This window comes from Gadus macrocephalus, chromosome 5, assembly GCF_031168955.1.
Source record: "Gadus macrocephalus chromosome 5, ASM3116895v1".
Classification (NCBI taxonomy): Eukaryota; Metazoa; Chordata; class Actinopteri; order Gadiformes; family Gadidae; genus Gadus; species Gadus macrocephalus.
The window spans coordinates 6,533,683-6,560,209 of record NC_082386.1 but is presented as its reverse complement, the minus strand read 5'-3'; the positions used below and the strand labels follow the sequence as shown (position 1 = coordinate 6,560,209).

The 26,527-nt window shown below is 46.2% G+C and overlaps 4 protein-coding genes across 4 annotated transcripts; 2 read left to right on the top strand and 2 right to left on the bottom strand.

Annotated features, from left to right (window-relative positions):
* Positions 1-1,433: 1,433 nt before the first annotated feature.
* Positions 1,434-9,653, top strand: pdss2 (prenyl (decaprenyl) diphosphate synthase, subunit 2). Its single transcript, XM_060051893.1, has 6 exons — positions 1,434-1,666; positions 4,924-4,998; positions 6,723-6,896; positions 7,187-7,318; positions 7,598-7,633; positions 9,138-9,653. Exons 1-6 carry the CDS (start codon positions 1,577-1,579, stop codon positions 9,291-9,293), a joined length of 663 nt encoding a protein of 220 aa, XP_059907876.1. The 5' UTR covers positions 1,434-1,576; the 3' UTR covers positions 9,294-9,653.
* A 4,763-nt stretch (positions 9,654-14,416) lies between these two features.
* bend3 (BEN domain containing 3) lies at positions 14,417-18,959 on the top strand. The gene is made up of 4 exons (XM_060051886.1): positions 14,417-14,591; positions 15,608-15,662; positions 15,894-16,075; positions 16,231-18,959. Exons 2-4 carry the CDS (start codon positions 15,611-15,613, stop codon positions 18,481-18,483), a joined length of 2,487 nt encoding a protein of 828 aa, XP_059907869.1. The 5' UTR covers positions 14,417-14,591; positions 15,608-15,610; the 3' UTR covers positions 18,484-18,959.
* A 283-nt stretch (positions 18,960-19,242) lies between these two features.
* Positions 19,243-20,786, bottom strand: mtres1 (mitochondrial transcription rescue factor 1). The gene is made up of 3 exons (XM_060051891.1): positions 19,781-20,786; positions 19,616-19,688; positions 19,243-19,515 (listed from the first exon to the last, which is right to left on the bottom strand). The coding sequence occupies exons 1-3, from the start codon at positions 20,314-20,316 to the stop codon at positions 19,333-19,335; spliced, it is 792 nt and encodes a 263-aa protein (XP_059907874.1). The 5' UTR covers positions 20,317-20,786; the 3' UTR covers positions 19,243-19,332.
* A 364-nt stretch (positions 20,787-21,150) lies between these two features.
* tmem151bb (transmembrane protein 151Bb) lies at positions 21,151-26,480 on the bottom strand. Its single transcript, XM_060051890.1, has 3 exons — positions 26,075-26,480; positions 25,743-25,827; positions 21,151-25,109 (listed from the first exon to the last, which is right to left on the bottom strand). The coding sequence occupies exons 2-3, from the start codon at positions 25,818-25,820 to the stop codon at positions 23,700-23,702; spliced, it is 1,488 nt and encodes a 495-aa protein (XP_059907873.1). The 5' UTR covers positions 25,821-25,827; positions 26,075-26,480; the 3' UTR covers positions 21,151-23,699.
* Between the last annotated feature and the right edge of the window lie 47 nt (positions 26,481-26,527).

The window sequence follows — 26,527 nt, the reverse complement described above, 5'->3', positions numbered from 1 at the left end:
CCCCCCTAATTGATGAGCTCAAGTGAAAATGATACAATTATTTGATAACACAGGGAAATTTTGCGACAATCGGATGTGTGGTGAAAACAAAGCGATGTATTTGAACTCCTCGCCGTGTCCTCTCTGGCTGCGGAGCTCCCCGGCGCGCGCCCGTCTGTTAGACCGCAGTGGCCCTGTCCCCCTCGGCGTCTTTGGTTTAAAGGCTGTCTGGTGTGCCCATTAATACCAGGTAAACCTACACATTACCGCCGGCAGGCTGCTGACTCCCTCCCCCCCCCCCCCCCCCCCCCCCCCCGGCTAGCAGCAGAGCGCTGAAGACAATGTTCTGATTGAGAGGCAGAATGGAGGGCATTATTGAATTTTAATAACATCTTTCCGGGGCGACTTTGAACACGCAATTACCTGGCCGCGATCCGCGTCGTGTCTACTATTAGTAGTGTGTGTGTGTGTGTGTGACTGTGCGTGTACTATTGAGTGTGTGTTCTTGCTGTTTTTGCGTTCTCTCGCCTGTGTGTGTGTGTGTGTGTGTGTGCGTGCGTGTGTGTGTGTGCACTTGCGTGCGCGGCGTGTTCATCAGGGTTCACACAGCAGGTGAAAGATGGCTTGTAAGTGGCCATCAGCGCAGCCGACCCTGTCTGGAGGACCCCTCCCCCCCCCCGCCCCCCAACGCCACCCGCCCAGCAGCCAGCCAGCTCCCTCCATACGGAGAGGGGCCTCATTATCCCCCCGCCGCAACGGCTGAATCAACATTTGATTATCACCTCCCCGCGGCTGCGCTTGAAAGGCTCCATTCACCGGCCACTTCCACTTCTCTTCTCTCATAAGCAACAATGGCTGTTATTTTCTAATGATGAGCTTAGTCTTAATCATTGGTTTCGTCTTCGTCTTCCTCGTCGTCGGGAGCGTGGCCGCTGAATGCGGCGCCTCTGGAAGGAAGTCTTTTTTCTTTTTTTTTTGGTGTATTTGTTGTGCTTTTTTGTGCGCTTATTAGGTTGGTTGGCGATGGATGTCTGAGTTTAACGTTTACATTTACGTTGTTCAGGGCATTTAGCAGACGCTTTTATTCAAAGCCACTTCCAATAAGTACATCTGTCAGAAGGAAGTGGCTTAACAAGTGTCCACCCACGCGCTCCGGCTGAACCTTAACCGCTTACATATGTTGAACCCCTGGGGTGAAAGGAGTTCTACTTTCTACCCCCTGTACATTCAGTAAAAAGGGGGGTTGGATGGCCCACTGGTTAGGGGGTCTTCCAACAGAAAGGTACTGGCAAGGAACATTTTGAAGGAAAAATGCCTAACCCAGTGTCTGCTCTATATTCACTTGTACCGGAGTACATCCGTAAGACTCTTTGGTTAAACCACCAGCTGAATAAACAAACCCCAAAAATCGATATATCTTTAACTCAGAAGTCAACCTGTGCAATCGACACGTTATTGTTGAAGGTATCTGTCTTGTTGTTTGCCCTACAGCCAGCGTAACTTGGCTGAGATCGCGGAGTTGATCCACACGGCCTTCCTGGTGCATCGCGGCGTGGTCAACCTGAAGGAGTGGTCCAACGACGGACAGTTGAAGGACATGCAGTTTGGCAACAAGATGGCCGTCCTGAGTGGAGACTTCCTCCTGGCCAACGCATGCACAGGACTCGCACAGTTAAATAACACCAAGGTAAGGCCCCCCTGCTTTGTATAGCACAGACAGTTATGGCACCAAAGTCCAGTCGTTTTACTGTCATGCTGCACAATGAATTGCTCATGACAAGGTGCTGTGAAAAGAAAGTGCACATTTTATAGATAACGAATTAAACTCAAAGAAAACAGTACATGAATGTGGCCAAGGTATGTTGCCGGTAAGGATATTTACAAGATATATTATGCAAGTGTTAAAGGTTTTGTGGGAAAAGTATTGTGACTGTTGGACAGCCTGAAGGCCTGAGGGCTGAGTCTGCTCTGGGTGAGGCCGGTGGCTCGCTGGCTCGCTGGCTCGAACCAGGCTGCCAAGGGAAAACCATGTTATTTAATTAAACATCAGTTATAGGGTTACCTGTTTGATATGCATAAATTGCTCTAAAACTGTTTGACCACGCCCTCACACGCTCACCATGGAACCCATGTGTCAGTTTTTTCTAAAAAACCTTTTACGGCCGTCCGAATGCTCGGATCACCTTCTTAAGTACTCGTAGGTGGAAGTTCCCTTGCTGAAACCGGGGCTTACTTACCCTGTAGGTAACCTGCTGTGCATTTATTTGGTCATGAAAGGACATGAGCCCTACCGACTCAGATGGAACAAATCCTCATTGTAAGGTTTCCTATATCTAGAAGTTAGTCGGGAAAGTAGCCAGAACCATTGCATGCAGCCCGAACCATCCCTTAAGGCTCAACCGTTTTCAGTTTTGGTCTTTAGTTCACGGCGAAGCGGGAGAATGTCTTGTTTTCTGAAGTGTCTGCGATGTACATGTGCGTGTGCCACTTTGATGTGTGCACACAACACGATAAGCGTTGTCGGGTGCGTAAATAAGTAAAGTGCTGCTGACAAAATGTGTCAATGGCCAATGCCGTCACCGTCACTCACGATGTGGTTTGTGAAGCAGAGGAAAGTAACCCCCCCCCCCCACACACACACAGACACACACACACACACACACACACACTCCCCTCCCCTTCTCATCATGTCATAGTCTGGACCAAATTCTATCAGCCTCGCCTTCCACCCTCACTCCTAAGCCCCACTGTCTGCCTCTCTTTCTGCATGCCTTCAGAGAGCAAGGGAATGGCCATACAGCCATGTTATTAGACCCCAGACGAGCACGCCTTACACAGCCCAAACACAACCTGTAAATGTATATTTGTTTGGTGACAACAATATGTTGTTTCTCCTTCTCATAATGTACTTATCGTAAGGCTCTTTGGATAAAAGCGTCTACTAAACGCCCTAAATGTAAATGTGATATATTTTCTCAGGAGTTACAGGCGGTCCATCAAGGAACATTTAACTCTGGTCGTCCCACTGAACAACCGTCCAAACGTTGTTCTCCGTACCATCCAATAAGTGATGGTTCACTTTTCCCTGTTCCGACTTTTTGTCCATCCCCACGGATAAAGTTACAAACGCCAATCTGCGTTCCAGTCGTATCGGCGTCCGCCGCCGTCGAGAGATGAAATCATTCACGCAACTCATTTCACACACTAACGGGCGCTGGAAGTGGTTCATTTATTTATTTATTTTACCTCCTGACCGTTTTCTCTTATAAACGCGCAGCGAGAGTGATGGAGATTGTGTGTCGTGGCCTTGAGAGGAATCCTATGCCACTGCTTGTATAAACGGTAAAGTAATCTCGGCACGCGGCTCGGGTTCCCCCCCCCCCCCCCCCCCCCCTCCCCTCGCAGACCTGTCGGCAAAACATGATCCGGCTGGACTTGGGAACGGAGTCGGGGGGAGCCGGAGCTCGGCCTTATCTGATACCTTCCAAAAAAAGACCCCGCTCTCGCACACACACACACACACACACACAGACACAGACACAGACACACACCGGCACACACACACACACACACACGCACAAACCTCAAAAAAAATAAATAAAGACCCCGCTCTCGCACACACACACACACACACACAGACACACAGACACAGACACACACCGGCACAAACACACACACACACACACACACACACACAAACCTCACAAAGACACACCCCTCTTGTCTTCACAGACACACAAACACTCCCCTCTACACACGCACACACACACACACACACACACAGACACACAGACACAGACACACACCGGCACAAACACACACACACACACACACACACACAAACCTCACAAAGACACACCCCTCTTGTCTTCACAGACACACAAACACTCCCCTCTACACACGCACACACACATATCCCCCCCCCCCCCCCACTCTCTACGCACACACACAGACACACACGCACACACACATTTTCCAGGGCTAGAAGAGACACCACATCTGGTAATACTGTAGGCACATTGTCCTTCCAGGTCTGCGGCTAGCAGCTCGAGTAGCCTCAATATTTTTCCCCTGGCGGATTGGGTTACCCTAAGGGCACTGGAGAGTCTGGCGGGCGAGGAGCGCGCTCTGGGGCTCGGCAGACTCTGATGAGCCCTGGGTGTCTGGGACGAGGCGAATTCTAAATTTAACCTCATTCATCTGGACTCTTACACATCCCCCCCCCCCCCCCCTCTCTCTTTCGTCGCTGGGGCCGCTTGTGTTCTATGAATGGCACGACCCCCGCTGGAATATTTACCCTGATCCCAGGCGTGCGTGACACTGTCTACCTTAGCCGTGGTCGGGGACACATTAAAAGCCGCAGAGCCTGCGTCTCTCGCTCTCCCGGCGCTGGGATGCGAGCCGGTGGTGTTGTGACACCAACGCGGCGGTGAGGAACGCAAGTCATGCATGCCCCCTGTGAGGGACGACAAGCAACTGCAGCCTGGTTGTCCTCTGTGCCCCGCCACTCCGCTCCCCAGGAGGGCATGGAGACACACCCTGTCTCCTTTCAAACGGTGTATTTGATGTTAGGGCCTTTCCTTTGTTTTTGTCGTCTGTCTATTTTTTCATACAAGTGGTTGGACTGCTTTGGTGAAATTCAACCAACCGTCAGAGTCTGTGTTGGCCTACACATGGAGGTGTAGTTAACCAATCAAGGTGTGGTTTGTAGCTATGCTGGAGGTACCCCCACGAGCTGATAATGATGGGCCTAGTTTCCCAATCAGCTATCCCAGAATAGTGCCCCTAGGGCCCTCCAACCAACCCGCATTCAAGAACTTTGGGCTTTTGTGCAAATCCAATTCATTGATTGTTAATTTAGTGTCTTGAGTTGATTGACAACCACCACAAGCTTTCTGTTCCACAGTGCCCACGTTGTGTGTCCTGTTCTCTTCCCCTTCCCAGGTTGTGGAGCTGATCTCGAGTGCCATCGGTGACCTGGTGCAAGGCGTTTACTATGAGAGCTCTCCTAACCTCCAGGTACTGCCCCACACTCGGACACAGCTTCACGTTAATGTTAATGTTTGGTATCTGCAGGAGCGCCTCAATCAGGATGCACCAAAAATCATTCATAAAATCACCACCGTTACGCCCTTCCATTAAAGGGCGTAACATTAAACTAAATATAAAAATAATACTAATCTTGAAAATAGTCCCAGAAGTTGTCCAGCGGTCGTATTGTTCCACACAAAAGTGTTTCTTCTTTGAAGACGCGTGCAACACGAGATGAGAGATGGGAATGAATCCTTGAATCTCCGAACTAGAAGTTATTTTCCGGAGAGTAGCAAAGGTCCTAACCATGTTAATATTAATGCTGTTCATGTTATTTGAAGAATCGCTATGGCAACAAAAAAGCACCCCTCCTGCTGGCAGGTTCAATAAAAGATGGCGTTGTGTTAACATTAACATGGAAATCCCATCGCCTTGAGGACCACAGTCACCGGTTGGTCAGTTGTACTAGGAACATGTATCTTGCTTCCATGGCACCTTTGAGACAGAATTTTAGCCAGGCTAAAATGTAAGGATGAGAGCTGTGTATTAATCATTCAGGTCTTTATATTTTATGCCAGTCCACTGAGTTTAGAAACTTATCTGACATAGTAAAAAAAACGTTTCGTACTGTCTTTAAGGGGATGTGATATGGATGGATCATAAGTTAAGAACACAACATGGTCGTGTTTTGGTCGACCTATTGAATTGAAGAGGTGTGTAGTGGGGGCGCCCCGGTGGCTCCCCGGGAAGACCGCGTCCCATATAGGCTCCGTCCTGAACTCAGCCACCCGGGTTCCAGTCCTGCCCGTGGTCATTTGTTACATGTCGTCCCCTCTACCTCCCATTCTTTCCACTCTATCTCACTCTATAATAAAGCATAAAAATGCAAAAAAAAGATAATAAAAAAAGAAGGTGTATAATATATATTCCCTTTGACATGCGTAACATCTCAAATATGACAGCTGAAAAAGTATTATCATTAAGATCCTGCAGACACAAGGGACTCCTGTCTTTCATACGCAGGAAGAAAGCAGATTTAAACAATGTCTGACAATGGTAAACAGACATGAACAGAACCTGGCGCATCACAACATAATGAATAGGAGAGCAAAAAGGTCTATATATACATCTTACCACTGTGAACCTGTCAGCAAGGTGGGCGGGGGGCTTTTATTTTGGAGGAGACTGTCATGTTCCACCTCAAACGGTTTAATTTTCACCCTTACCCTCAGTCAGTCGGAAAAATTCCTGCAGTTGAATTAAAGTTGCTACAGCCTCGCGACATCGGCACCTGTTTAAGTGATTCATTCACCTACAATTACAGACTTTTACCAATACTGAGATCTGATACTGAGATCTGTCAATCATCCATTCTCTGTGTTTGTCCTTTTAGCACCGCACGTCAAACAAGCTTACCCAGAAAAGATCGGCCAATGTGTTACATCTCATTGATGTTACAAAGACACTTCCACATAGACGCGACAAGAAACCGTGATACATTGAACATATTCCTCTGTTGGCTGGCCTCAAGTCAATTATGTGAGGTTGTTATTTTAAATAAAGGGAAAGTACACTCATGACTGAATTCAAGTTGAATTCATCCAAAACGGGTTGGCCTTTTATCAACACGTTTGGATGCTTTTTGGAGCCTTTTAGACATTCCTTTCAGATAGGTGTTGGCTCCGGTGACCGGTTTATTATTTGCTCTTTAGGACAGTAATCCCGGAGACATAATCGACGTGGATGTGTGGGAGGAGCAGACCTTTCTGTCCCACGGTGCACTGCTCGCCAAGAGCTGTCAGGCGGCGATGGAGTTGGCAAAGCACAAGCCCGAGTCCCAGCGCCTGGCCTACACTTACGGCAAGCACCTCTCCCTGGGACACCAGGCAAGTCACACCAGTAGAACGCATTTGAGTGTCTAAAAAAAACCAACCTGCATTTAATCCACTTTTTCTTAAACACCTCAAATGGTGAATTTGTTATTCCACTTGACTCGTCTGCAGCAGTGTGTCTGTGTGCCTCCTGAGATTAAAACGTAAAAGATTGTTACCGTGCAAAACCGCCACCTGCACGGGTTACGCTGAGCAGTGCGTCTCCTGCATTTTGCCCGGGGAATGAGAACCCCTTAAAGCGGCGAGGCCGTGATGAATATGCTTGTTCCCGCCCTGCTCCACAGCTGCACGCTGACCTGCAGCCGTTCGTGGCGGGCGGGGGCGGGGCGCCGGCGGCGTTCAGTCTGAACTCCTGCCCCGCGGTCCTCCACCGGCAGATCGTGGGCCAGGACAAGTGGCAGCAGCAGTTGGAGGAGGTAATGCGGTCTTCTTCCACTGAAAGTAACGTGTCCTACTCAGTCGCCGTCGACGCGCCTTCGTCGCCGTGGAAGCACAGAACCCCGTCCGAGCACAGAGTGGTCCTGCAGTAGCTGGAAATGAAATGACCTGTCGTATAATGATATCCGATTTGTATGCGAATATCAAATATTATTTGATTGTTTTGCATGTCAATTATTGTCCTGACACAGCTCCTTCGTATTTGGAGGTTTATATGACTGACTCTGTGGCTTCATGTTTTCTTTTCTTCTGAACAGGCGAAGGCATTTAAGGACCAACTGGATTATTCAATGGTGAGTCAAAGTGTGACATCAAAAAACATCCGACGTGGAAGTTCAAGGTCAAACCTACCATTGACGGTGACAATGTCAGAGTTTTGCTTTAGCCCCCCTACACATTTTTTGGGGGCTGGTGGGGGGTGCTCTACCTGATACCTGTAAGAAAACACTAAAATGCTGTGCCTCATATCATCTGTACTTCTCGACGCTGCAAATGTCAATGAGAGAAGGAGGAGGGCGTCAGTGACTGTAACAAATATGGCAGTTGAGAGAGGAGCTCTACAAAGTCACGGCCTGCGCGCGCGCGTGTGTGTGTGTGTGTGTGTGTGTGTGTGTGTGTGTGTGTGTGTGTGTGTGTGTGTGTGTGTGTGTGTGTGTGTGTGTGTGTGTGTGTGTGTGTGTGTGTGTGTGTACAGACAGTCCTGGGGTGCATGAAGAAGAGAGTCCAGGCAGCCAGGGAGGGAGGGGTCTGATGGTAGGGGGGGTAGGACGTGGGGGTGGGTGGGGGGGGTTTGGTCCCAGTGAAACCAGAGCAGGGGGCGATTAGTTACCAGGGCCTATTTGTGGAGGAGACACCGGGGCTCAGAGACGGTGGCATTGTGAGAGAGATGCTCTCCTTCAGGACGGCCAGGGAAAGTTTGCCACCAGTCGTAGGGGGTGGGGGGGCACTAGGTTGAAATTAACAAAAATAAAGGAAAAGTTTGATCATGCATCGTGTTTCTGTAAATTGACCAAGCAACTTCCAAAAAGCATAGAGTTCAGGTTTAACCAACAAAGGCAATCTAAGTTTGTCTGAATTTAGATTAACGCCATTAATGTGGATTTGTCTTCTTATATTTTATAAGCTTAATCTTTTTTATTTTTTACATATTACATATATTGAATGGTTAAAATGTAAAAGTCCAGTCATATCAATGACTTATGGCAACACAAGGTCAGGGATTGAGCGTAACTTAGGTAAAAATGGAGGTGTTCCATAATGGAAGTAGGGAGACGAGTGAAATGAAAACTGAAAAATAGACAAGCCATGCGCATTGAATAATTAAAACGGGGAGAGGCATCACCTTCTCCAAATTGAGTGAAAAGACAAGGTTCTGCAGTGTTCCTACCTAGTTGTTTTATTTTTTTAAGAGAATGGCCTAAGGGGTTTCATGATTCCAGAATTCACAAGATAAAGTGCCGGCAGCGAGAGCCTGTCCCTGCTTCATGGGAGGAGTGCAGGAGGGGAGACCGGAATTCAGACTTTTGAGATCCTCTTCTGCTTTGTATGAATACATAAGTGTGTGTGTGTGTGTGTGTGTGTGTGTGTGTGTGTGTGTGTGTGTGTGTGTGTGTGTGTGTGTGTGTGTGTGTGTGTGTGTGTGTGTGTGTGTGTGTGTGTGTGTGTGTGTGCGCGCGCGCGCGTGCGCATTGTTACCCAATTCATGTTTTGTGTCCAGAAAGACTGGGTCGTTGGCTGTGGAATGGTGGGATTACAATCGTCCTTTTTAAAAAAAAAAAAAGATTCATCTCTCAACAGCTGTGGGCGGCGATCAAGTCGGAGAGAGGCGTGAGCTCGGCGGTGGACTTGTGCCGTTACCATGGGAACAAGGCACTGGAAGCCATCCAGGCTTTCCCTCCCTCTGAGGCGCGCTCCGCCTTGGAGAACATCACCGGCGCAGTCACCAAATTCTGACCGGGACACTCCACTGGTGTCTCTCCCTCACTGGGGGGACAGCACTGGTGTCTCTCCCTCACTGGGGGGACAGCACTGGTGTCTCTCCCTCACTGGGGGGACAGCACTGGTGTCTCTCCCTCACTGGGGGGACAGCACTGGTGTCTCTCCCTCACTGGGGGGACACTGCCTGAAAAGCCACAGAGCTATCGGACACAAACTGATCAATGGGTGGATGGTAAGGGTGGGGTATGGAGGGGTAATTTAGATATAAATATATACATAAATGTACAATGTAATTTATCTCTAAGTCTGTTGCCGATGATGAATGATAAATTGCAATGGTTTCAGAAATTATAAAAAAAAAACATCCATCTGTCATCCCTTTTTACACTGTCTGTACGTGTGTTGTTGTTTTTTTGCTTCCTGTGTGTGTGTGTGTGCGTGCGTGCGTGCGTGCCCATTCCCGGGCTGTAGACCCAGGTCTGCCCAGGGGTTGGTGAAAGGTCGCGGAGCAGCACCAGCCCGTGTGCGTATTGAAGCTCCGCCAACAGTAATTATTAATGAAAGAGACCCGAGCAAATGGACAGGAAATGCAGAGGTATTGATTGGGCCCAGAGAAGGAGCGCGTGTCCCACCCCCACCCCCCCCCCCACCCCACAGCCTCCCGTCCCCAAGTAGTGAGGCTCCGGCGCCAGCCCAGTGGCCTGTGGTTTCCCAGGCTGCTGTCTGCAGGGGTGTTTGTGTGTGTGAGGGGTGTTTGTGTGTGTGTGTGAGACGCGGTAGAGCATCAGTGAGGCTCACGGTGGCAGGGTGCAGGTCATCTGCCAACTGAAAGGGTTGCTGGTTCAAATCCTTGGCAAATCATGGAGTCGGTTGAGAAGGGCCCGCGAGGCCCAGTGCAGAGTTCAGGGCATCGTTGTCTTGTGAAGACCGACATTTGTGGCTTGGCTTCTGAATGAGCAGTGTGGGTTTTTTTCGGGTTTGTGTAGCAAACCACACAGTAGGTAACTTATCTCGTCATTCCATTTTTCTGTTTGTTTCTCTGCAATGCAAGGCCACCTCGAGTGTCCCGAAAGGAGCCAAACAAATACAATGTATCATTATACAGAAGCGCTCTGTGCCTTTCACTGGTGAATGCCTGGTTGTGTGTTGGGTCAGGACCCTGCACTTGGAAGACAGGAGTGGATGACACCGGGACACAGGAGTGGAGAAAAGAAAGAAGAACGCTTGGGGATGGTGTGGAGGGGAGAAGGGTACAAAGCAAAAGTTTTTGTTTTGGGATTAGCAGGGATTTGGTAATAGTGACGATGAATGCAATGGGTTTGTTCAGTCCATTTCCAGCGTGGCTGTGGTTCCCAATGCGTTATGCTGCCTGGATACACACCAACTATACAGCATATGCCAGGAAAAGCCTGGGGCCTTTAATGAAATATGCATTCTCGCCGTGAGGAGACACGTGAAAAGTTGCTGGGGAAGTCGAAAAAGAACCAAAGAAGGAAGCAAACTTGGAGGAACTGACAAGATGACAAATTAAGTTAAGAACAAAAACTTTTGCATAAAAAAAAGAAAAGCATGTTTGGGCTATGCAGAGTGAACTCCAAGTTAACCTCAAGAAATCATTGACAGGCAACACGAGATTAAACACAAGTCCAAGAATCTCTGGTGGTAGCAATCATAATTCCTCCTTTGGGTGATTTGAAGCCCAAATGCCATACCAATTATTCTATACAAACATAGACCTCCATCCAACATTCTACAGAAGTAGTTCTACTCAAGTGATGAAACCCAAGTACTCCATCTCTCATGGTTAGCCTACAGCGTTGGCTGTGGTGTTTTGCCCTGTTAAACACTATTCATTGCAGTAAATAAAGAAAGATCATCACTTTGAACTATGATCGTGGGGTATATTTGCCTCGATAAAATATTCAGAATAAGAATGCCTACATCGGTATAGCAATAGTCCATGGCTAAACGTTTCAGGCTTACATTCCCCTTCTGTCAGTCATTTTAAATAGGAAGCTGTTGGGATTCAAAGAGAGCTCTGTAGCACACCCTGGCCCTCAGATCTATATTAGAGAGAGTGTTCATGAGGAGGGATACACTTCAAATGCAGAATAGGAGGCTGGGAGAAGGCTGGTGTTCACCCCCAGCACACTGCATTAGCATATCCCATTTCATAGTCATGCTGACACACAGCCCCGAGAAATAACACACAAACACAAAACAATCAACATTCATGAATTCAGATTCCTTGTCCAGGTTCCAAGTATCAGCATTGGGTGGAAGCTTAAAATCAAGACTATAATATAGAGGCAATATAGTATGTAGAAAATATTAGGCCTGAACTAACCCTGTAACATTATATCCGTTATTTGGGTAGAAAAACGTCAAAAAACCCAGTTGGGAAGGAAAGAAAACCAAAAAAGGATGATCACATTTATGGCCCTTTGGGAATGGATAAGACAAGCATATAATAGCAATGTATAACTAGAACAAATAAACAATAGCCTGTAGTTATATTACCCATTTGAAAGCTTTTGTTGAACAAAACTACCATTCAACGAAACACCCTTCAAAGTAGTGAGAACTTGACTTCAATCATGATTCATGACTGGTCAAAACCTATTTTTAGAACCTCATCATCGCGAAACATCTGGGGGATAATGAAGCTAGACTGTTGAACGTTTTAGGTGTATCCCCATTGCTCATTTCATGAATGGGCCCCATCAGTAAACACCTGCTAATATCATCATATGGCCCACCGTGATGAATGACCCTCATTCCGCCAAGATGGGAACAGTATGGCTGATTTCACATCCCGACACAGACGAGCATATTGGCCAAATATGACCCATTAACGAGCTCCGCCGCCGCCACGTGCTAAGTGCCGAAACGCCGACCCTTCGGTAGCGAGCTCCCCGCTTGAACGGCGCCGGCACCACGCGCTCCCTCCTCGTGGCGCGGCTCGCGCGCGCTTCATTGGGTTTGGTCTCGATTGAGAAGTTCAAGGTGATGATTGAAGTCGCATTAAATAAGGATTGGTCTTGTTTTAAATAGCTTTCTTAATTGTCCCATTGTATTGTATTGTTTATAACTATTGAAATGTTGTTCTGGTTGTTTGAACTATCTATTGTAGCCTATGTTGTAATAAATAAATAAAATAAATACCATAAAAATATTGGGTGACAGATCAGAGTGCCCTCTAAACAGCTCATCAGTCCAAAAATGAGGAGACACGCGCCGAGCCCCTTGTTATATCGTCCTCTTATCGACGTGTGTGTCCGGTTATTGTGACGGATCTTCGGGTGTGTGCTTGACAATGTAGGCCTAATAGTGGATGATATACGAAATTATAACACACAAGAATGTGTGTGTTATAAGAATGTGTTATAACAACACATTCTTGTTATAACACACAAGAATGTGTGTTATAATTTCACACATTCTTAATGATTGTATCCGGTGGATTGCCAAACCCACATCACACAAGATATTCAACGACCTCGTGTTCGTGGAATACATTCTTGTTCCTACATCCACCAAATGCGATTGGCTATTTTTTGACTCGAGTTACAATTCCCAATACACTGATATTTAATCAATAGGTTCACAATTGGGCAAACATTTACCATGTCTCCTAAAATAACCCCCTCCCAGACAGTGAACGTTCACCTTATAAACCTCCTATCAGAGGTTGCTGTAAGATATCTAAAATCCTCAGTCTCAATTAACATACGTCTCTTTCTTCCCATCAGGCAGGCCTACAATTTGAGTTCACGTACAAAGAACAATTCGTGTTGTTCTGACAGTTTTCCACTAGAGGGCACTGCTACCTTCTGTTATATAGTCTATGACTTTCCATCTTGTCTAAAATTGCAGTCATTAATAACCTGATCAGCATATCAGTACATATGAAGCCACTAGGCCTATATGTCAATATGTTTTTCAGTTGCATGGTGCTTCGCTAAGAATCCTGTGCGCATGGTGCATACTTCTGTACAGTTCTATATTGAACACATCGAGGCTATTGATGAACACTGTTTTTGCTGCATAAGCTCGAGGGTAATATTGCTTTAAGCATACCGGCATTTTGCTCATTTTTTTGTAAGATGAGTCTGCGGGGCGTAGCCTATAATAAAGTGATTCATATTGTCACAAACAATATCTCTATCTATCTATCTATCTATCTATCTATCTATCTATCTATCTATCTATCTATCTATTAAATACATGAATGAATATATATACACATGAATGTAGCCTAATATATCAACCAATAAAACACACACACACACACACACACACACACACACACACACACACCACACGTACACACACACGCACACACACACACAAAGATAATGTATCACGATGTAGGCCTCATCACATGATGAACTTATGTCTATCTATATATATACTGTATATATATATTAAATACATTAATGAATATATATATAAATGTAGCCTAATATATCAACCAATAAAACACACACACACACACACACACACACACACACACACACACACAAAGATAATGTATCACGATGTAGGCCTCATCACATGATGAACTTCTGTTCATACCACGCTGTCATTCAACTGACTGTAAATACAAGTTGTCGTTTCGGCGTTTAATTTGACCCCCACGCGTGTGGATGAACATTAAGCTTAACATTTAAATATATTATAGTTTAACGTAGGCTGAGTGTCGCCCCTTCTCCACAGTCCCACGCTATTGTCCCAACAACCTTGGCTAATAGGCTACCACTACCACTTTAACAATTTTACACATACACTTTACACTACACTTTACACCTTACTAGACCTCATTACTTATTAATACTTATGACCACTGTCTTAGTTTCCTTCACTTACTTTATTTTATTTGTATTATTTATTATTGTGATCTATGCTGCTACTTATTTGTACTTATTTGTTTTTGTTTTTTCTTTAACTTATCTTTAGTTACTTTAACTTGTATTGTTGCTGCTATGTGGTGGTTGAGGAATCAAGCCTAATAATTTTACTCCTGTGTACTGTGTGCAATAAGATGTAATAAAAGTAATTCGGATTCGGATTCTGTCCACGCATGGAGGTCCACGCCGTGGCGCCATCCACGCACAGCTGTACGGAAGTGACACAGCACGCGCACGGCACCGTCACGTCACGCGAGAAGGCAGCGAGACAAGCAAAGCGAAAACAGCAACAACACACGAACCACATTTGTTATATCATGTGCCTAAAAACATAGGATGGGCCTGTGTATATGTACCTAACAATCGCAAGACCCAGCTAAAGGATTGCATGGAATCGTAAAAGGTGAGAATGAACCCACGGCGTATGAATTAGGACCCATTCCTAAGAGTCAGTACTCTGTGGAGAGGGGAGAAGAATCGTCCACGCAAACACTGCCGCGTCATTACAGTTCAAAACACGCACTTAGCGTGTGCGCTCTGTCAACATGTTTGCGTGTATGTGCTTTGAGCGGTCAACTGTTTTGGATTGTAGAAGTTTGGGATATTTTCCTGGATAATCCTCATAACATTGTGTTGTGCAGCGATCTGGGCAGGATTTGTTCAGCTTTAAATGAAGAATGAGGAAGTAGTGGTCTAACCTTGCTCGTGACAGCCCACTTGCACACACATCATGGGTTGTTCACACATGGGGTTGGAGTAGGACCACGCGAGGGGAGCGTCGCAGTCCACGCAAAATGATCACTGGTCACAGTTTGACGCTTGACACAAAGTGCCAAGAACATTACGGAGCAGAACCATTAAGCCCTGAAACATAAGCACGTCAAGAATGCAGTTAGTTACATTGACTAATTGCATTCAATTTGCGGTAATGGCACTAGTTCCTCATGACGACAGCTGAGGGTTACAGTATTGAAACGTATATACATTCAGACAAGATTATTGTTAACAAACCATGCCTCACCAATCCTTTAACAAAACAATGATTTACTTGAGCAAGTTACTCCAGTAACTATAATGGTAAATAGAAGGCATTTACTATACCACTACAGCCATTAATGCCTGAAATGTTTCATCTGATGTACATTCTGCAAGAAGACAACACTGTGTTTTGGGGAGCCAGTGGTTAAGTGTCCCTTAGCCAGGTGGAGTCAGTGGTTAAGTGAGCCTTAGCCAGTAGAAGCCAGCTCTACTTCTGGACCCTCCCCCTGCAATGTATAGAGATATCATTTAGTTATACTATATCGTTTGAGTTTTGTTTAACAAGCCGAAACCTCTAGAAAAATATGATGGCATGTTGCATGTCATGAATGACTTACACATTGCTCTAAAGCCCTTTTTTCCCCTTTCTTTAACCATAAGGATATGAGTTCCTCCAAGAATGGGGACATTTCACATGGAGGTATGCTTGGGGAAGGTACGTTCCACATTCTCTGCATTTATTGTGAGATGTCTGCCAGAGATTTTAACCAGACTTTTTTTTTCCATTTCTTTACCTAGACGAGAACGCTCTTGATAGTAAATAAAATGCATTGCAGCTCTCAATGCGATCAGCAGTGTTTTTTTGTGTGGTACTCCTGATGTGTTTCATGTGATTACCAGACTATGGTATTGCAGAGATAAACGCAATGCTGATTATTCTTTGCAGAACAACAGCTTCTCCAGGACCTTAAGGAAGAGACAGATGACGTTGCAATTTATGAGCCAGTCGAAGGACTTGGAGGGGTTTTCCCGGGGGCCACTGAGACTGGGAAACGGACATTTGCGGAGATGGGCTCTGATGTAAACGAAAAGTCCACGAGCCGCAAGATATTCAGAGTCTCTGAGGAGGTAAGGGCTTTAAAAAAGAGCTTCCACAAGGAGCAAGAAAGTTTTGCAAAGGTGTCAATGATATTTGTGTTTTGGCTAATTAACAGTGTTAAAGAACAACATACGGTTGCCTGGCAAAAAAATTCCTTCAGGATCTAATGGTTGTCTCATTCTAGATCAAGAAGCAGTTGACAGAGGAGAGCCTCCAGCGAGCCCTCCCATGCCTGACCTCTGGGGACAAGATGGACTGTGGCCGGGACAACCCCAGAAGCAGAACCTCGTACAGGAGGCCCCTGTTCGGTATCTCCCACAGGATCAACGAGAAGCGCATCGCGCCGAGCTCGGAGACGTCGGCCGTTCAGGGCGGAGGACAGCAGCACGACTGCGGGAGCCCCTTCACCTCGGAGTTCCACAGTCCAGAGGAAAACTGCAAGTTCGAAGCCTTCCCCGGTGCCGCGAGGGTGCCCGGCGAAGGCTCGCCGACAGACGCCGGCCTCTATCCGCTGATCGAGAAGATGTTTTTCATCCTCAACACGCTGAATTCGAGCATGACCCAGCTGCACAGCAAGGTGGACCTGCTGTCCCTGGAGGTCATACGAATTAAGAAGCAGATCAAGCCGGGCGAGATGGTGACCGAGTTCCAGCCTCCCCCACAATATCTGCTGACCAGCGAGGAGCTTCATCAGCTGATGGAGCAGACCTCGGGCGCCGGGGAGCTGGGCTGTCGGCTGCTGGTGCATCTGTTCCCGGAGCTCTTTAAGGCCAGCGAGTGCACCAACGGCTGCATCGCAAGCAAGAGAACATTGGACTCGCTGCATCTGCAGCTCATACGCAATTACGTAGAGGTGTGCTTCCCGTTAGTCAAGAACAACAACGTTTGGCAGGAGGAATGCCTGATGCAGATCAATGACTTGTTTAATCATTTTTGTGCACAGAAGGATATGGAGAGTGCCCGCATGCAAAGAAAGCAGACAATCATAGATACGGGAATCAAGGCAGAGCATGCCGAGACCTGCCACTTTATTAATGAGGTGGGGGAGGAGGAGCACCTCTCGATGGAGGATCAGAATAACCTGGCTAACTCGGACTTGGCCTCTGACATACAACTCACGGATGACTTGGATGAGTTCTCCTCCCCTGAGGACTTTGTTATCTTCCTCGTTCATCGCCTTTTCCCTGAGATTTTCGAGGAAGGTAAATTCCCAGAGGGCGCCAGTGGTTTTCACGGTGTCGGACAGCTTCTGCTGGAGTCTGACAGGTTGGAAATTATAAGGAAGTACATGGAATCAAATTTCCCTGACGTGCCTGAGGACACCTGGCTCCAGGTGTGCGTTCAGCATATGGAGGATGCAATAGAGAGTGTCCACAGCAATATTAACGAGGGGGAACACGACAACATCAGTAATAACAGCTACGACTTGGCCGGTATTCCGGAGGATGTCTCCTTGATAAGGATCCCAAATATGTTTGATCATGAACGGCCGAACCGTAGGTCCAAAAAGTCTCTGCTTGTCCCTGTGGATTTTGACGACATGGAAATCCCTCTGCCAGACTTCAGCGTTCCCAAAGAATATCTCCTTTCCAAGGAAACACTTAAGAGCAATTACGACTGTAGCCTGTCCATCGGGAACTTTGCGTCTCGGATTCTGGTGCTGATGTTCCCCGAGCTCTTTACCCAGGAGAACGCACGGAAGCATTACAACTGCAGTGGCTCCCTGGGCAAGAAGCAGCTGGACCCCGTTCGCGTCAACCTGATCCGGCACTACGTCCAACTGCTGTACCCTCAGGCCAGGAACGACCGGGTGTGGATGTTTGAGTTTGTGGGCAAGTTGGACGAGCGGTGCAGGAGACGCGACACGGAGCAGCGACGGTCCTACCAGCAACAGCGGAAGGTCTACGTTCACGAGCGGGAGCCCGAGGCCGGCGACGCGGACTGTCAGCTGAACCAGTTCAACGGCGACTCTCTTAGGGAGGACACAGACTGCACACAGACCCCCGCCGCGCCGCCCGAGAAGAGCAGCAAAGACTTTTGTAAGATACCGCTGGACGAACTCTCGGTAACCGTACCCGACTTCCCCGTGCCTTCGGCCTACCTGCTCTCGGACACTGAGGTGCGTGAAGTCGTGCAGCAGAGTCTCTCCGTGGGGAACTTTGCCGCCCGCCTCTTAGTGCGTCTCTTCCCTGAACTCTTCACGCAGGAGAACCTGCGGCTTCAGTATAACCACTCGGGGGCGTGCAACAAGAAGCAGCTGGACCCCGTGCGCCTCCGGCTGATCCGCCACTACGTGGAGGCGGTGTACCCTGTGGAAAAGATGGAGGAGGTGTGGCACTATGAATGCGTGCCCAGCATCGATGAACGATGCCGGCGCCCCAATCGGAAGAAGTGTGACATTCTGAAGAAGGCCAAAAGATCGAGCACTGTGTTTTAGCCACAATAGTTTGCTGGTATGGCAACAGCTGTCTTTGTCATGAAAATTATTGCACACAATATAAGCTCAATCTATTGCATTGTCAAACTCTTACAGCAGTCCGATGTAGGTTTTCAATCAGCACTAACATTGGTCTCGTTTTATTTTTGACCATAACAGTAGAAATTATTGTTCAAGTACTCAAATGCCGAGTGATAACAAATGTATATTTATGAGCCAAACTGCCATAGCTTATGTACACATTAACTGATGCAGCTTAAAAATAATGTTAGCTAATAGAATAGTTAAGTTGATGAATAGAAATGAATCACATGTGATTTGTTTCTATTTCAGTCTATTGAACCACTGTTTAAGTAAGAATTTGCTTATGTTAAACCTTCTTATAGAAGTTTATATATAAAAACAATTAACAATGACAATGGGTCATGTTAACCTTTTTTCTAATAAAATCACATTCATAAAATCTAGTTTAAGAATTAAGGGCTGAACGACTCAACTTTTTTTTTGTCACATCCATCCATCATGGATATCAGTCATCAAGGACCAGAATTAAAAGTCAATTTGATTGAAATTCCTAATCGATTGATTAAAACCTAATTTACATTTCAAATATAGTCCAAGCAAATAAATTCTAGATTCTTAAAATTACTTTTTGATTTATTCAAAAGGAATAAAGGAAATTACAAAAATACTAAACATAAATTGAATGTCAAATCATGTTTTAAATATATGTCACCAACCCAAAAAAAAACAAGTCCAGAGTTTCAACATGCACTTTATAACTTCTTTCACTTTTGCTTGGATTGAATGCTTTGAGGCCATTTATCAGTAACGTCATTCTTGGGAAAATCATGGCTTGAAGGCTTCATCCTTGGAAAGCTCTAAACTCTTCCAGCGTCTCAGGGCCACTTTGTACTTCTCTCCATCGTTGGATTCACCCAATTCCTTCTTAAGGATTACTCTCATCAGAGTAACAGTGTTTCCTTCACCGCTTTCAGACACTACCATGTCCAGAGTGTCTCCAACTTTCACCTATACAAGGAACCAAAAAAAAAAAACCTACATTTGTACCATCAAATGTGTGCATCAATGTGGTATTCATTTGCGTTCATGTTATTATCAGAAAACTCACCGATTTACTTTTCTTGATGAGCTTCTGCCCATTCAGTCGAAGCTTGTTGTTGTAGAAAGCATCTTCAATTTTACTAATCCGGAGACAGAGCAAAACAAAGAAGGTCAGGGAAAGTTGAGACTAATCAAAAAGCCTTACCTTCACAGCTAGTATATACTCACTCACTTGCGAGCCATATCCAATCCAGACTTCAGGATAACATCGTAGCGATAAGACTGTACAAACTTTTCTAAATCCTTATAGTCCTTAGGCAGGTTTGGGTCTTCTTCAATCTCATCCTCAGAGTCAGTGTCCTCCGTGTCCCGCTCCTCCTCCTCCTCCTCCAGAACCTTTGCTAAGCCTTTCTTTTTGTTGCTTTTGAACCTCAACTGGTGCAATGACCAGTTTCGCACGGAGTCTCTGCCACGGACAACTGGCCTGTGAGAGCCTAACGTGAAACAAACGGACGATCCCCAAAGCTGGCGTGTGTACATGATCCTTGGGCACCAGGTTGTCTGTTTGAATCCGTATCCGGGTGTGAGAAGTTGCCGCGGGTTGAGTCTTCCCAACTGCCGCAGAGCAAGCGCCTCTACCAGCAAACCCTGCATGTTGAAGACCTGTGACGAACACAATAACAGGATATGGTGAGCATTTTCTTTGACCAGAAACCCAATACACAATGTACTGAACAATATATGTGACAAGAAACACAATAACAACATAGTGGCCCAGACTGTTCACCAGAAACAAAGTAACAACATCGTGGCCAATATCTTTGACCAGAAACACAATAACAACATCGGGGCCAAAATCTTTGACCAGAAACACAATAACAACATAGTGGCCAATATCTTTGACCAGAAAAACAACACAATGTAGAGAAGAGACCATTGTTTTGCGATTTAGTACTAGGTAGCTCACTCATAACCAGGGTTATGACAACAGCACTGACTATTTATTTAATCCGACATTAATTGTCTAACTATCGAAATAAGCGTTCATAAAAGATGTGTCAAACTAGTGATGCAGATTATTCATATTAAAGTACATCCTGGCTGAGTCTTTTTATCGCATTCGGCTATTCCTGTCGTCCAAGAGCTTGCATAAAACAAGCATTGCAAGACTACAAGGTCAGCATATTACCCAGCCATCCTATAGAATATGAACGTAAGTCAATTGTTGACAATTGTCTACTTACTCGTCAGTAACCTTTAGCGTGTTGAGTTCTTCGTCCACAATATTTATAAGTTATAAAGGCAGACCGATGTGTAGGTGGCGCCACCTATGGCACAGGGGTGGCGTCGTGTTCAAATCACATCGGCGTATGTCGGTTGTAAACCGTCCTCTTGTTGTGATAGCAGGCTACTTCATGTAGCCTACACACTTTGCGTGCGATGTCCAATGGAGTACGAACAATAAAATGTTTTGTAGTGGACAAACATTATAATAGGATACAAGGTAATGATATGTGCTCAAATAACATAACACAATAACATACGAGTACAATATTTTCTCTGTTTATGTATGGATTGATATATTGCAGTGCACAGGCAAGGGAGTGAATTCCTTTGTTTTATTAAAGGATATTTATTGATCGACAATTAAGTGACTTAAGTGGTGCCCAGCAAAATAGAGCCTGAATCCATGACCCTTAAAGAAACCCAACCAGACTTGTTTTCATTTTAATTATTGATTATTAAAGTAGTTAATTAAGGTTTGGTAAATCCTGAAAGTATTTGCTTATCTGTTACATATCAATTAAGATTATTTAAAAAAGGTTTTTATGTCCCATTTAAGTGAAAACATAGGTGTACTCGGGACTTCAATCTGACACAGAGAAGAACATTGATTATTTTCTCACAAATCAATATATATACCTACAAAATACTTTTTGTTATAAATTATTGACAGGTAATTCCAACATTGTGCTTGGCATGCTTGTTTTTCGAATCCATATCATTACAGCTCTACAAATACACACACCAGATACATGGGAGGGGCCGGTTACCGTTTTAAATACACATCACCAAGTAGTCCTATGACCAACGGTCCAATTCACCTTGAGGAGAAATAAAGGAGGTCCTTCTTCTCTTTGCAAATCTTCTTTATAGTTATGGTTTAACATATGTCCTTAACATGTATTGCAAATATCCTTACTCCAGCATTAGATAAAACATATTTAAAAAGTTCAAGAGAAAAAGTTGTTTCTTTTATAATGTGTGAAATGTCTTTACAAGGTTGATAAGTACAATTGCAAGCCCACAATAACAAATCATTTACAAGGGGACAATAACAAGTGGTACCATAACTCATGTACTGTACATGTTTCCAATAACTATGTTTGCCTCTATTATCTAGTGTATTACAATAGTCGAATGCATACTTTAGTACTAGAATGGAACATGTAACAACATTCAGCATGATTACAATCCATAATGTCTAGTAGTTTCACTTCAAGTGCATAATATTGGCATCGTAAGTGTAGGAACGATGTCCTTATGTATACGTGGTAGAATAGCGTTGCCAGAAGTCATATAAATGTGTCGTACAAAGTTCATACATTAACAACATGTAAACCTCAGTGCATGTACAGTCCTTGCATACGCAACCTGTAACGACCTGAGGGCACGAGTGCCTCCTAATGCAAATTAAAATGTCAACATCCAAAGACAATGGTGCCGTATACATCGCACCACCGGGGCCTTTTGATGTGGTCATCATTGACACTCGATCTCAATATACTACAAATTGCAATGCAGCCACTTTCCAATTACAAATCGAGCATTCATATTAATGGACATATAGTATGACATAATATGCTGGTGGTTTACATTCATGTTCATATATGTTTGTGTATACATTCAGTGTTAACAGTAGGAGATCATGCAAATTAGGTTTTGATATTAATATTATCGATATTATTTGATGTATGCTTCTCACACTTCATAATTGACAGATGACTTTAAAGGTGTTGTTGATACGATGTGAAGAATGAATTTCCCTTGTAAGGCATAAACCTCCCATTAGCCACCATGATAGTACTGTAATAACATGTGTTTATGTATTTACAACACAGTTGCCGGCATGTTTCTCCATGGCAGTAGATTACAAATAGCCTTATGCTAGGCCATATGTTGTATCAATATAACTATAAATATATACTGTTCGCTGGGCAAGCCCTTATACCACTGATGTAATCTTATGTAGGCAAGCCCAACTCTGGTTTCCTTGGCGAATATGATGTCCTTGGCCCAGCCAACCATTTCAGGGAAGGTGTTGGTCTTTGAAGGAAGTATTAGATCAAAATAATCCGAACCCAACCTTTCTTTTAAGTCACAAATTGATGCATAATTTATGTATCCTTTCCTTTGTCCACTCAGTTGTGTCAATTATGTATCATAGAAACAGATACCTCAGAAACCTTAACATTTTCTTAGAGTTATTGTACACATTTGGCCTATGCTATGTAATTGGTTTCGTTATGAATTCTACTTCTTTGAGATATTCATTTTCGATTTTCTTCTCTAGGGTGGGTACGTCGTAGTTATTGCTGTACAAAATGTGATTAACTGAAACTTTTGACGCCCTTTTCAGAGAAAACAAAACATGTCTCAGTGTAAATCCAGACATGTTCTTGCATTTAAGTTTCAACATTCTCCTCAAGATATGTCAGGTACATTTACAGAATTCCACCCTTCTTTTCCGTGGCTTGTTCAATATTTTCTGAGGTAATTGCCAGTTTCATTTCCAGATGCTTGTAAGGTAAAATAAATGCTACAGCATTGTATAACAGCCTACGTCTTCATGGTTTTCATTAGATGCCACGTGGATACACACACTCCCGCGTCGTTAACAGATGGAAAACCCATATCCACTGACACATTACTTAGTTATTGCTTTGGTGGTTTTCAAGTTGATCGATTTTGTTTCAATCAGTTGGGACACAGCCTGTGTGTGCGGGTGTGTGTGTGTGTGTGTTTGGGGGCTTTGCGTTGCGTAACCCCACACCTCGACCCAAACTAACCCAAAGGAAACCTCGCCCAACGTCCGGTGTCCCTGCGTGCTACAGCAGCAGGTCGCCCTGACGACCATCTGTCCCGCCCCGTCATAGCGAGGTCTCCACGCAGGAGCCGTTCCGGTGGAACGACCGGTGGTTGTGGCAGTTCTCGCTGCAGTGGACGATGAGCACGGGGAAGCAGAGGGCGTCCTGGTAGTCGGGCGGGTCCTCGTCGTCGGTGGTCTGCCGCTCCGACAGGCAGCGGGTGTTCTCGCTGGGGCTCTCCTGGTCGTCCAGGCTGCCGCTCCGCCAGAAGCAGCTGCTGCGCGAGCCGTAGCGCCTCGACAGGGAGAAGCGGCTCCCGCTGAAGGGGATGCGGGCGCCGGCCCCGGTGCAGATGCTCAAGGCGCTCCGGGAGAAGACGGAGGAGCAGCTGATGGCCCGGTGGCAGCGCTCGCAGTTCTGCCTGTAGCCGCCGAAGCCGGAGGGGCCCTGGGCCAGGTCCATGAGGCCGGCCTCCGAGTAGCTGGGCACCAGCTGCTGGTTGGAGCGGATGTGCCACTCCAGCTCGGTGCTGTCGATGGTGTTGACGCGGGGGATGCGGCGCGGGAAGGGCCGCTCGTCGCCCGGCGTCACCGCCGGGTAGTCGGGCCCGAAGAGCTTCTCCACGCGGTAGTGGACGTAGGCGGTGCGGTACTCCGTGAAGACCCGCAGCGGCCAGGAGAGGGTGAGGAAGGCGGTGAGCCAGAAGACGACGTGGGACAGGTACCAGGGGTGGTGGTCGGGGTCGGCCAGCACCAGCACGTACTCCTTCAGGTCGATGTTCTTCAGGTGCATGCCCTCGCGGGCCTCCATGTAGTCGTCCAGGCCCTCGTTGTCCGTGAAGAACCGCGCCCGCTGGGTGAGGTACGAGTTCTCCGACTCGACGTTGGCGAAGCTGAAGCACTTGGTGAAGCGCAGCTTGGTGATGGCCGCCTTCTCCAGGCTCAGCAGCTGCTTGGAGACGTCCTTCACCCCGCAGTGGCTGTAGTCGAACTCGGCCTCCGCCACGTGCGTGTTGACCCGCTCGTGGTACACCTGCGTGCTGGTGTAGGCGTCGCCGTTGCGGTAGCGCGTGACCTGCCGGGTGCGCCTCACGTAGTGGTAGCTGATGGCCTTCCACCAGATGCAGGGCTTGGCCTGCTGCATCCGCTGGACGCGCTCGTAGATGCCCTCCACGTCCACCTTGTGCTGAAGCTCGTTCTTGACGCGACAGTGCCAGCACTCCACCAGGTAGACCACGTAGAGCATGCCCAGCAGGGCCAGGGGGATGTAAATATAGCCGTCGGAGCAGGGGCTGTCGTGGTACATCATGGACTTCCCTTTGAAGGCACTGTCAAAGGTGAGGCGGGTCACCTTGGTCACGTGACACCACACCATGGCGCCCATGCAGCCGTACATGAGGAGGGAGAGCAGCAGGCACTTCCAGAAGCTCTCCCGGCAGAGGGACTTGCTCAGGGACTGCTTCAGGGGCCTTTGCTGTTGATTGGAAAACACACTTAAATGTAAATGAATAAAAAATTGCAGTTGACAATAACTTATTTGTCTTCATCTCCTATTGGTTTGGAGGACAGGGACGACAAGAGTGTTGCAGACAAGCATATTTGAAATGCTAATTGAAAATATCATTTTCAACTAATTGAAAATGTCATTTTCAAGTTCAAAGCAGTTCAGTCACACATAACTATACAAAAACATAGGTTTCAAAATGATGGGATACTCTAGTAGTCCTTCTTAACGTCCAATACAGTTAATAAGTTAATAACATGTATGTTGCTTTCTGCTTTCTTGCCTTCGCTGACTGCTCTCTGGTTTGTGGTGGATGATTGCTAGTGATTGGTGAAGTAATGGCAGGTGTAGGCTAGGCCAACCCTTTCCTCTAATTATGTCCAGAAAATTAAGGACGAGGTAGGAAAACGCTAGTAGTAATCACGTTATTCTCAGTATTTTGCATGGTGAAGAAAATAACATGTTACAGAAAATATGGAGTAATATTGCAGGAGAGCGAATATAAACACAATCAATAATAAATAATAGGACAATCCTGATTGGATAATATGTTAATATATTGAGAGTGTTTATAATACTATGTCGATCGTCGAACAGAAATACCTCTTCCCTGGCGTCCTCTTCAAAAACAGTGGTGGTGCTGCTTTCACTGGCTGTCGCCGCCGACGCTGGTGGAGACATGGTGGCGCTGATCGGAACGATATCGTTAGGGTGTGGAATAGGAATAAATGTCAACACCTTTCTCCTGCGGACCCTCGCATCAAAGGGTTAGAGTCTAGCTGCACATCATAGCCTACGAACGTTGCATCCTTTAAAAGAAAGAACAGCGAGGTTCGTCCACGGATCATGCTTCTCCTCGGTGCAACACTCCACCGATTTAGTTTTGCTTTGTCGAAACGATACAAGATCATCAAACCGGGGAAGTGTGACTGTACCGGAGATAACGCCGCGTCTTCCACCACTACGTCCTGTTTCTCTCCGCCCGCCTGCCGCAGTCACATCATCTGGGAGGCTCCATGATTAGCTGGTGGCCATAGCGGACTGACCGTGCCCTGCCCCTGCCCTGCCCCGCCGTGCTCTCATCATGGTGGGGATACCGTGGAGCCAGCCGCACCGCCAGGCCTGTTTAATACGGGGACCAGCCGAGAGACGCCGTCCATGGTGCGTGGTTGGATGAGCGGGATCCGTACGGTGTATCCCCTAAATACATCCTCCTCCTCCTGGTCCTCATTCGCGGACGCGCCTGCACCCTGTTAAAGACACCTCACCGCCCACATGGATGGGAAACACCAAATACTTGCCGTTTGGAAAGCTTACTCTTTGCTATGATAAAATAAATTGTAAAAATTTAAAGAAATAACTTAGAAAATATATTTTGCCTATTAAAG

Excerpts from the sequence above, each read along its gene's own strand:
- tmem151bb (XM_060051890.1), bottom strand. The coding sequence starts at position 25,820 with ATGTCTCCACCAGCGTCGGCGGCGACAGCCAGTGAAAGCAGCACCACC. Across the intron at positions 25,110-25,742 it reads AAGAGGACGCCAGGGAAGAG|CAAAGGCCCCTGAAGCAGTC; the intron begins GTATTTCTGTTC and ends TCCAATCAACAG.
- pdss2 (XM_060051893.1), top strand. The coding sequence starts at position 1,577 with ATGCAGTTTGGCAACAAGATGGCCGTCCTGAGTGGAGACTTCCTCCTG. Across the intron at positions 1,667-4,923 it reads CACAGTTAAATAACACCAAG|GTTGTGGAGCTGATCTCGAG; the intron begins GTAAGGCCCCCC and ends TCCCCTTCCCAG. Across the intron at positions 6,897-7,186 it reads ACCTCTCCCTGGGACACCAG|CTGCACGCTGACCTGCAGCC; the intron begins GCAAGTCACACC and ends CCTGCTCCACAG.
- bend3 (XM_060051886.1), top strand. The coding sequence starts at position 15,611 with ATGAGTTCCTCCAAGAATGGGGACATTTCACATGGAGGTATGCTTGGG. Across the intron at positions 15,663-15,893 it reads TGGAGGTATGCTTGGGGAAG|AACAACAGCTTCTCCAGGAC; the intron begins GTACGTTCCACA and ends TATTCTTTGCAG. Across the intron at positions 16,076-16,230 it reads TATTCAGAGTCTCTGAGGAG|ATCAAGAAGCAGTTGACAGA; the intron begins GTAAGGGCTTTA and ends GTCTCATTCTAG.
- mtres1 (XM_060051891.1), bottom strand. The coding sequence starts at position 20,316 with ATGTTGTTATTGTGTTTCTTGTCACATATATTGTTCAGTACATTGTGT. Across the intron at positions 19,689-19,780 it reads GGATTGGATATGGCTCGCAA|TAAAATTGAAGATGCTTTCT; the intron begins GTGAGTGAGTAT and ends TCTCCGGATTAG. Across the intron at positions 19,516-19,615 it reads TCATCAAGAAAAGTAAATCG|GTGAAAGTTGGAGACACTCT; the intron begins GTGAGTTTTCTG and ends TTCCTTGTATAG.